Source organism: Quercus suber, unplaced genomic scaffold (assembly GCF_002906115.3).
Source record: "Quercus suber isolate HL8 unplaced genomic scaffold, Cork oak 2.0 scaffold_283, whole genome shotgun sequence".
Taxonomy (NCBI): Eukaryota; Viridiplantae; Streptophyta; class Magnoliopsida; order Fagales; family Fagaceae; genus Quercus; species Quercus suber.
Window position 1 is genome coordinate 298,048 of NW_027069739.1, and position 10,657 is coordinate 308,704.

A 10,657-nucleotide genomic window follows, 5' to 3' on the forward strand; every position below is an offset into this window, starting at 1 on the left:
ATGGGCATGTGAATTAAGGATTTGCTAAATGTACCTCTCAAGGATATATCAATGGAAGGGTGAGAGTAAATGAATTTAGAGAATCAAAGGATGAAGATTGTGGATGATTCAATCTTGTTTTCTCTAAGGTTTCTCTCTTAAAATTCTCTCTAGAAGCTCTCAACATTTCGTGGTATAAAGGTATTTATAGTAGTGTGTACAAGGAATAATAAAAGTTATGTTTCAACCAAACAGCGTATTCTGGTGGCTCAACCTCGCGACCAAAATGAGTCGCGAGTTTGAGTCCGAGCTAACTACTTGGCTAGGCTAAAGGTTTTTTTCTATAATGCTACAGCTGGAGTGACCCTTTAGCTCCCTTGCATGCTTCACACATGTGCCACCTTTGGCGACTCGCTAGTCGCGAAATCCAGTCGCGAGGCCTTTCTTGAGTGCATAAATTTGAGTTTTCTTCACATTTTCTTACACACTACCCTTACATAATTCCCATCTAAATACAGGGTATCTATTTCTAATTACAAGCAAATTTGACATGGAATAAAGCGCAACACGTGATTGAATAAATTCACCTTACAGCGTTGATCGCTTCTTAACTATGTCTCATGGTTTGTAAGACGCATTTGAACCTGGTTGTTGGTGGAGTAGATGACATTAGCTAGTCTTCAAATATGCTCATGCAAACCCTCAACCAAAATAGTCAACCTGTCGGATGAGAGCTAGATTGTTTAGGCTAAATGCTAGTAGTTTGCGGCTTAAGAGTGTGAGGAGCAGTCTCAGTATGCCCAGGGGTAGTGTGAGCAACTAAGACATGACTAGAAGGAGTGACATGTGGGACAAATTCACTCTTTGGTGTTTTGGATGGATTTGTTTTTCTTTTTAGCAGAAGAGTGACTTTTGCTTTTTGAAGAGACACCATGGATATTGGGCGTTGACGAACTAGGATCATTCCATCTCTTGGCAGATGAACACCTTTAGTACCATGATTTTCATGATAAGACTATAGAAAGGAAGAAATCTGTGTTGTTGTTTGTGCTGCTGTTTCCCTACAGTCTGGAAAATGTGAGCGCAAATATCAATCGAAGCTCCTGTGATGAGATCACACTAGAACTGTGCTCTTCCAAGATTGATGAATCCTGTGTTGGACAATGGATAGAGATTGGAGAACATGATCAATGTGAGAGTCTTTAGTCCAAGTTCAACTTTGCAGTTCCAATGGATGTGCTTTGGCTGAGACCTCATGATCAGCTCAAGAATTTAAAGAATATTTGTCACCGGAGTAAGTCTGTCATTATATGGAAAGATGTCCTATTTGCTCGTCGAGTGATGCGAAGGATCTTACAGGTAGTCCGGAGTGACGATATACTGTTTTCCTCAAACCCAACACTTCAGTTCAACTCCGGTGAATCTATCATTCGAGTAGAACTCCTTAACTAATTCATCAATTGGATCCTCAAAGTTTCTGAATAGATTTGCCCAATCTTTATTTGCAAAAATCCTAGGGACAAAAGTGGATCCTAGGGTGTCAAACTAGACAATACGTTCCACCACAGTGGAGTATCCTTAAAAATGCTGGAGAAAGTTTGAGAATCCAAGGGAGTCTTAAATCTCTCGCTGTTGGAGACTTTGAACAAATGTCGGGTCCTCTTTGATATAGGGGATGATGTAAGGTCAATCACGGTTCTTTACTATGAGAGGAGTAGCGATACATCTACACAAACAGACACAAAGCAGAGAAACAAGTGCAAAACACAAAACAAGAATACAAACTTGATTAGTACCAAGTTAGTCCATAAAATAAGCAAAGTTCCTAAAAGGAACAAACACAATGTCACATATCATGTTACAATGCTGATACATGTAATATCAATGAAATGCAAAACAATTGACATTGTGCAGTGTGTGCAACAAGTGTGCATGTGGTGTGCATATACGATGTATGTGCAAAGGCATGGCTAAGCACATTTGGGAAAAGTGTGTAACAACACACACTCGATTATCAAAACATGATAAACAAGTCCAATCATGGTAATCCCCAAAGTTTGGAACTCATTGGAGTCCAAAACAACACCAAAATGCCATTTGGGCATTTTTATCAAACCTTGTATGCACCTATAAACACTAACATGTGGGCAATGCATGAACATGAGTGAAACTTGCCTAAATACATGTTAAAATTTCCACAATTGGCCAACACAAACACAAACAAACCAAATGGGAAAAAGCCTAATCAAGAAATTGAAAGAATTTTCACAAAATTGAAAATTTCCAACCCTTTTTCAAATAAACCCAAATCAAGTAAAACCTAAAATTTTCTGCATAATCTAAGGAAATACAGAGAAAATATTGTATAAACATACCCTAGAGAAGATTTTGAAATGATTGCACTTGAAATTGTTGGGTTTTTGAGTGAAAATGAGTTTTGGGTTGTTTGAACTTAGGGGAAATAATAATAATAAAAAGGTAGATTTGAATTTTGCCTACCAAATAACAAAGGTCATTATATATATATATATATCAAGTAAATTGATATTAGTAACACTTAGAGGTTTGTTATGTAAAAATGTGTTTTTGTTTTGGAAAGGACCATTGAACATAGGAATGGGTTATGTGATCGATTTATTTTTGGGTTCTTTGGATCAAGTTTTAATTTTAAATTTTTGGCAGGGGGAGGGAGGAGAATGGTGTTTTTTTTTAAATTTTTTAATCCTAACCTTTGAATTTTATAGCTCTATATACTGTTTAAAATAAAATTAAACTTTAAGGGGCCATGGTCTTTTGAATTATTAAAATTCCGTCCATAATACATACTAAATAACTATATAATAAAAGTTAGGTATTGCAAACTGTGATTGGATTAAGTAGTTTTCTTTTTAAACAACAAGTAACTACACTCTCTTTAGAGCATTCTCATCAAGAATTTCAAAAAGATTAGCATTTAGCATCTCAAAAACCTACTTTATCAATTTTAATAACTCACTTTACAATACACCCAACATCAAAGATTTTATATTTTTTACTACTTCATTAAAATTTTATTATTTTTATTATTTTTTATTCTCAATCTCATTGCTTCCACGACCAACAAACCATTGCCACTACGGACAGCGCACAGCCCACACCACCACCACCACAACCTCAACCCCTAACCACAAAAAAAAAATAAAAAAACAAAACAAAACCAAAACACAATCCAAAACCCCTACAACCGGCCACCACACTAGAGGGGAAAAAAAAAAAAAAAACACAACCGGAACCACCAAAAACCACAAATTGGAATTTCCGCCAGCCACCAGCCATGTTCACCACCACCAGCACCATTGTGGCAGCCAAACCCATTGCAAAAACCCAAAACAACCAACATTAGCCCCACCACCTATTTTGGCAGCCACAACCCACGGAAAAAAAAAAAAAAAAAACAAAACAAAACATACCATAACAACCACCATCATCAACAACCTACCACAAAACTCATTAAAATAGACCAACACTGTCAAGCAACAACAACCATCAGAACACAAGTTACCTCAAATAAAATATATATTATATATATATATAAACCAAACAATCCACCAACACCACCATCCGTGGCAAAAAAAAAAAAAATTCAACACCACACAGCACCACCACTACCACTGTGATTTTTCAATTGTTGATGCCGGTGAAAGAAGAAAAGAGAGAAGAAGTAAGACCAGTGAGAGAAAAGAAAGAAGAGAATAGTGAGAGAGATCAGAGAAGGAATATATATATATATATATTTGTTTACAATCTAGCTACAGTGAGCTGTTATCAATAACAGCTCATTGTAGTTGAATGCTAAATATTTAGCATTTAGCATCTTTAATGTAGGTATGTTTTTATGATTTGAGGTGTTAAAAATGCTAAAACATAGCATTTTAACATTTTTACACATTTGATGAGAATGCTCTTACACAAGTGACATGCAGCAAATGCAATAAAATCACAAACACATTGCTCTAAGGATCTGTTTGAGATCCGCTAATTTTATTGAAATTGAAAACTTTTGCTAATACTACCGTAATAAATGTAAAAGTTAGCTGAAATAGTAAAGTAGGACTCATAAATAGTACAAAAAATGTAGTAGAGCCCATGAATAGTAAAAAATAAGTTAACTTTTTAATTTGAAGCTAAATGCAGACTAAGTAAAACTCTAATAACATTTTTTTTTTTTTTGAAATTTACAATACTATATTGATTAAAACTAAATAAGAAGATTTTGAAAAGGTTTTTTTATTATTTTTTTTATAATTAAATATTATAAATTTTGTTTTCAATAATAATTTAGTTTTACATGATTTGCCCCATGTAACTTGAATTTTTTGTTTTCAATAAAAGTGTACAAAATTCAAACTAGGTAGTTAAATACGATAAGGTTAGCTTCTCACCCCAAAACAAAAAAAAAAAAAAAAAAAAAAAAAGGCGATAAGGTTAGGTTTAATGTTATTGTTTGCTATTGCAACCTTAAGTCCCCTGATAGCTTAATGGTACCAAAATAAAAGCTAATCCACAAATGCCCTGAACAGCTAAATATTTTTCTATAAAAGCTTATCCGCATATAGGACTCCAGCAACACTTAGCCTAAAATGGATTTTCTTTCACCTTCCCTATATTCTACTATAGCTGGACTTATTGCTCTAATTCTTTTCTCCCATTATCTTCTAAAGAGGTCAAGAGTTGGCTTAGCCAAAACAGTACCTATTGCTCCTGGTGCATGGCCTGTAATTGGTCACTCCCTCTGTTAGGGGGAACCCAACCTCCTCACCTAACTTTGGGAGCCATGGCTGACAAGTATGGACCACTTTTTACTATCAAGCTTGGATTGCATCCAGCTTTGGTGGTGAGCAGTTGGGACATGGCCAAAGAGTGCTTCACCACCAACGACTTGGCCGTGTCATCGCGACCCAATATTTTAGCTGTAAAGCACATGGGCTATAACTATGCATGTTTGGATTTGCACCCCATGGTCCCTATTGGCGTGAATTGCGTAAAATAATCACGTTAGAGCTACTATCAACCCGTCGGCTTGACCAGCTTGCCTATATTCGAGTCTCTGAAGTTGAGATGTTCTTGAAAGATCTATACAAACTTTGGACCAAGGAAAAGAACGGGTAGGCCAAATTTTAGTGGAGTTGAAGCAATGGTTTGGGGACATGAGTCTCAACGTGATTCTTAGAATGATCGCTGGAAAGCGGTACTTTGGTGTTAATCATGATGTTGTTCATGAAAAGAGGCACGGTGCTGCCAAAAGGCAGTGCGGGATTTCTTTAATTTAATGGTTTTGTTTCTGGTGTCGGATGCAATTCCATATCTCAGGTGGTTGGATTTGGGTGGACATGAAAAGGCCATGAAGAACTGCAAAAGAGATTGACAACATTCTTGGGGAATGGTTGGAAGAGCATAAGCGAAAGAGAGTCTCCGGTGAAACTAAAGAGCAAGATTTCATGGACGTAATGCTTTCAGTCACTGATGGAGCAGACCTAGGAGGTTATGATCCTGACACAGTCAACAAAGCCACATGTTTGGTATGCGTGCTTCCTCTCTTAAAAAGGAGAAAATAATAAGTTGATATGAGTTATGTTCTAAACAATATGTCTAAATACACAATAAATTTCACATGATTGATGTATGATAAAGAAATATCATAGCAGTCATGAAAGTATTTTGCACTAATCACAATCTATCATATTAAAATGTGAAAACATTTATGAAATTTGTCATGCCTATACTATTGTTGTGTTTTTTAAACCACTAAAACGATATGGATTGCTTTGTTTTATAGTATCATTTGGACATGAATAACAATTTTCATTTTGCAGAATTTGATTGCAGGTGGAAATGACACCATTGTAATAACCTTAACTTGGGCAACGTCACTATTGTTGAATAACCGCCATGTATTGAAAAAGGCCCAAGATGAGCTTGACGATCAAGTGGGCAAGGAAAGAATTGTAAACAAGTCGGACATAAATAAGTTGGTGTACCTCCAAGCCATAGTTAAAGAGACTTTACGTTTGTATCCCGCGGCACCACTATCAGGACCACGTGAATTCACCGAGGATTGCACCATAGGTGGTTACCATGTCCCAAAAGGCACCCGGCTAATCCCAAACCTTTGGAAAATCCAAACAGACCAACACAAATGGTCAGACCCATTAAACTTCAAGCCGGAAAGATTTCTCACCACCCATAAGGATGTTGATTTCAAGGGGCAAAACTTTGAGTTTATCCCATTTGGAAGTGGTAGAAGAATATGCCCTGGAGCATCTTTTGGAGTTCAAATGTTGCACTTAGCACTTGCTAGTTTTTTACACATGTATGACATTTCTACTCCCTCTAATGTAAAGGTTGATATGACTGAGAGCTTTGGAATCACAAACTTGAAAGCCACCCCACTTGAAGTTCTCATCACACCGCGCCTGCACCTCACGAGCTTTATGGATTAGTCCGTCTAAATAGAAGTATAGAACTCAAGCATACTTCTAAGTGTTGTTGAATTTTTCTTATGAAGTTTGATGATGTAAAATGGAAATTTCAGTACCTATATAACACTTTTGTCAAATATCATGACTTGCACTTAATATCATACTTCCGGTGCTCTAATTGGTGTATTGATCCTAATGTTTTGGTACATGCTAAAAGTCAATATAAGAAAACCTTTGAACGAATAATAATAATATTTGTGATTTATATACGTATTATGATGATGAATATTATTACGGATTCCATATAAGAGAAACTTAAGCTATTCATACATGACGTTCATATCACTCTTTTGACAATCACATTTACTATGTCACCTAATCTCAATTGGGAAGAATGACATGCTCGCTTGAAAATTAAATTAAATTATGTCAATAATATAATCTGCATTCTACATGCATATTGTGGCAGAGGCACTCATGGCCCCACTAAATTTCAACGGTTTGTAAATGTTGAAAAAAGTATTTTCTTAAAAAAAAAAAAAAAAAATTGAATGCGCTCTTTCACATTGATCAAAATTTAATAGCTTGATTCAAAATATAAACATAGACACAATTGTGCAATTTCAAATTGAATTACAACAGCCAATCAACTACTTTTTTAACACAATGAAAAAAAAAACTGTACAAACCAACATAACTCAACTACTTTGTCGAATGCCCTTCACATTTTTAATTTGAAACATGAATCACCACATGTTTATGATGTAACTTCACAATGAAAGAAAGTTTTGTATACTTGCAATTAAGAAAAAGTTTTTGTTCATTATCCCCTAGTTTCTGAAAAAAGTTAGCTGCATCATTGTTGGGCTCTTTAGGAGTACCGTCGTCCCTTGAATCTCCAGCTACACAACTGGCTGCTTTGAAAGCTGCATGATAATCATCTACCATCTCAGTCAAGCCATCCCCATCTAAAGTAGAAATACAAATAAAAGAAACTTGGTCAAGCCTACTAACAAAAACAAATAACTGTGCACACGCTTGAACTCACCTCCATTCCCTAACAATAACAATAACTATTTTACAAAAAAGTTATTGTAAGTTCACACCAAGTTACAAATATAATGGAAACTTGCAGTTTAAAATTAACTAAAAAAACCCCGCCCAACAAAAAAAAGGCTAAAATGTTCTAACACAAATGCCAAAGAATTTGAGTACCTTTTGTAACGTTGAATTTATTCATTCATTTCGTTAGCTTTATTCCGTGCTAAATTTGCCTGTAATTCAGTATTTAGAAACCTTATATTTAGGTGGGAATAATGTAAGAGTAGTGTGTGAGAGAGTGTGAAGAAAAACTCAATAGTGTACACTCAAGAAGAGCCTCGCAATTGGATCTCGCAATTGGAGAGTCGCCAAAGGCGGCACACGTGTGAAGCATGCAGGGAGAGTTAAAGGGTCACACCAGCTGTTGTACTACAGGACAAAACCTCTAGGAAGTTAGCTTGCGACTCAAACTCGCGACTCGTTCTAGTTGTAAGCTCGAGTCGCCAGAATGCCCTGTTTGGTTGTAATTGACTCTTTGCATTCCTCATACACCCTACTATAAATACCCTTATACCTACAAAATGTAGAGAGCTTCCAAAGAGAATTTTGAGAGAGAAACCTAAGAGAAAAACAAGATTGACTCATTCACAATTTTCATCATTTGATTCTTCAAATTCCTCTACTCTCACCCTCTCAATTGACATATCCTTGAGAGGTACATTAACCAAATCTTTATCTTACCATAGTCATATCTATGAGAAGGCTTTTTAGTGCTTGAGAAGCAGTTCAAAAGGGACCAATTTATTTTGGTTCGTGCAATAGGTGATTGAGGGATCCGGTAAATTATAGAAGACAAGATTCGGCATAACCCTGTTGGAGCAAGAAATTTGGAGGGCTTAGGTGCATTGGGTAGATTAGGCTTGGAGGGTTTTCTGCTATTCATTTATCCCAGCTTTTTTCTCTAGTGGAATATTGACTGCTTGGAGGGTGGCGGAGAGGTTTTTTGCCGAAGACTTTGGTTTCCTCTTCGATAACACATCGCTATGTTATTTTTGTGTTTGCATCTCTCTTCTCTTAATCTTTGCCTTTTAATTACTGCTGTGGATGTGATTAATTTCGGTTTAGATTGTTTTACCAATTCTGTTTTAGCTTATTTTCATATTTTGCACATACATTGTTTGATTATAAACTTGTATTGGTAATTTGTGAATTGGGGATCTAAACGTTTATAGGTGTTTTACACACTATTTGAACATTCACCTTTAATCTCAGCTTCAGTATATGGTGTTGTTCTAGACCTATTCCAAAGAAAGATGAGAAAAAAAAAAACTTGATTCAAAATATAAACATAGACACAATTGTGCAATTTCAAATTGAATTACAACAGCCAATCAACTACTTTTTTAACACAATGAAAAAAAAAACTGTACAAACCAACATAACTCAACTACTTTGTCGAATGCCCTTCACATTTTTAATTTGAAACATGAATCACCACATGTTTATGATGTAACTTCACAATGAAAGAAAGTTTTGTATACTTGCAATTAAGAAAAAGTTTTTGTTCATTATCCCCTAGTTTCTGAAAAAAGTTAGCTGCATCATTGTTGGGCTCTTTAGGAGTACCGTCGTCCCTTGAATCTCCAGCTACACAACTGGCTGCTTTGAAAGCTGCATGATAATCATCTACCATCTCAGTCAAGCCATCCCCATCTAAAGTAGAAATACAAATAAAAGAAACTTGGTCAAGCCTACTAACAAAAACAAATAACTGTGCACACGCTTGAACTCACCTCCATTCCCTAACAATAACAATAACTATTTTACAAAAAAGTTATTGTAAGTTCACACCAAGTTACAAATATAATGGAAACTTGCAGTTTAAAATTAACTAAAAAAACCCCGCCCAACAAAAAAAAGGCTAAAATGTTCTAACACAAATGCCAAAGAATTTGAGTACCTTTTGTAACGTTGAATTTATTCATTCATTTTGTTAGCTTTATTCCGTGCTAAATTTGCTTGTAATTCAGTATTTAGAAACCTTATATTTAGGTGGGAATAATGTAAGAGTAGTGTGTGAGAGAGTGTGAAGAAAAACTCAATAGTGTACACTCAAGAAGAGCCTCGCAATTGGATCTCGCAATTGGAGAGTCGCCAAAGGCGGCACACGTGTGAAGCATGCAGGGAGAGTTAAAGGGTCACACCAGCTGTTGTACTACAGGACAAAACCTCTAGGAAGTTAGCTTGCGACTCAAACTCGCGACTCGTTCTAGTCATAAGCTCGAGTCGCCAGAATGCCCTGTTTGGTTGTAATTGACTTTTTGCATTCCTCATACACCCTACTATAAATACCATTATACCTACGAAATGTAGAGAGCTTCCAAAGAGAATTTTGAGAGAGAAACCTAAGAGAAAAATAAGATTGACTCATCCACAATTTTCATCCTTTGATTCTTCAAATTCCTCTACTCTCACCCTCTCAATTGACATATCCTTGAGAGGTACATTAGCCAAATCTTTATCTTACCATACTCATATCTATGAGAAGGCTTTTTAGTGCTTGAGAAGCAGTTCAAAAGGGACCAATTTATTTTGGTTGGTGCAATAGGTGATTGCGGGATCCGGTAAATTATAGAAGACAAGATTCGGCATAACCCTGTTGGAGCAAGAAATTTGGAGGGCTTAGGTGCATTGGGTAGATTAGGCTTGGAGGGTTTTCTGCTATTCATTTATCCCAGCTTTTTTCTCTAGTGGAATATTGACTGCTTGGAGGGTGGCGGAGAGGTTTTTTGCCGAAGACTTTGGTTTCCTCTTCGATAACACATCGCTATATTATTTTTGTGTTTGCATCTCTCTTTCCTTAATCTTTGCCTTTTAATTACTGCTGTGGATGTGATTAATTTCGGTTTAGATTGTTTTACCAATTCTGTTTTAGCTTATTTTCATATTTTGCACATACATTGTTTGATTATAAACTTGTATTGGTAATTTGTGAATTGGGGATCTAAACGTTTATAGGTGTTTTACACACTATTTGAACATTCACCTTTAATCTCAGCTTCAGTATATGGTGTTGTTCTAGACCTATTCCAAAGAAAGATGAGAAAAAAAAAAGGGGGGGTATGTTTCGTAATTGTATTTTTTTTTTTTCTGTTTTCAAAAAAAAAAAAAATTCTATT

General features: G+C 35.8%; 1 protein-coding gene across 1 annotated transcript; it reads left to right on the forward strand.

The window, feature by feature from the left end:
- The first annotated feature begins 4,568 nt into the window (after positions 1–4,568).
- On the forward strand, positions 4,569–6,574 carry LOC111991769 (cytochrome P450 CYP82D47). The gene is given in 7 exon segments (XM_024023573.2): positions 4,569–4,743; positions 4,746–4,952; positions 4,955–5,122; positions 5,125–5,240; positions 5,243–5,364; positions 5,366–5,537; positions 5,832–6,574. Coding segments are annotated over 7 exon segments (1,557 nt in total). The 5' UTR covers positions 4,569–4,598; the 3' UTR covers positions 6,459–6,574.
- The last annotated feature ends 4,083 nt before the right edge of the window (positions 6,575–10,657 follow it).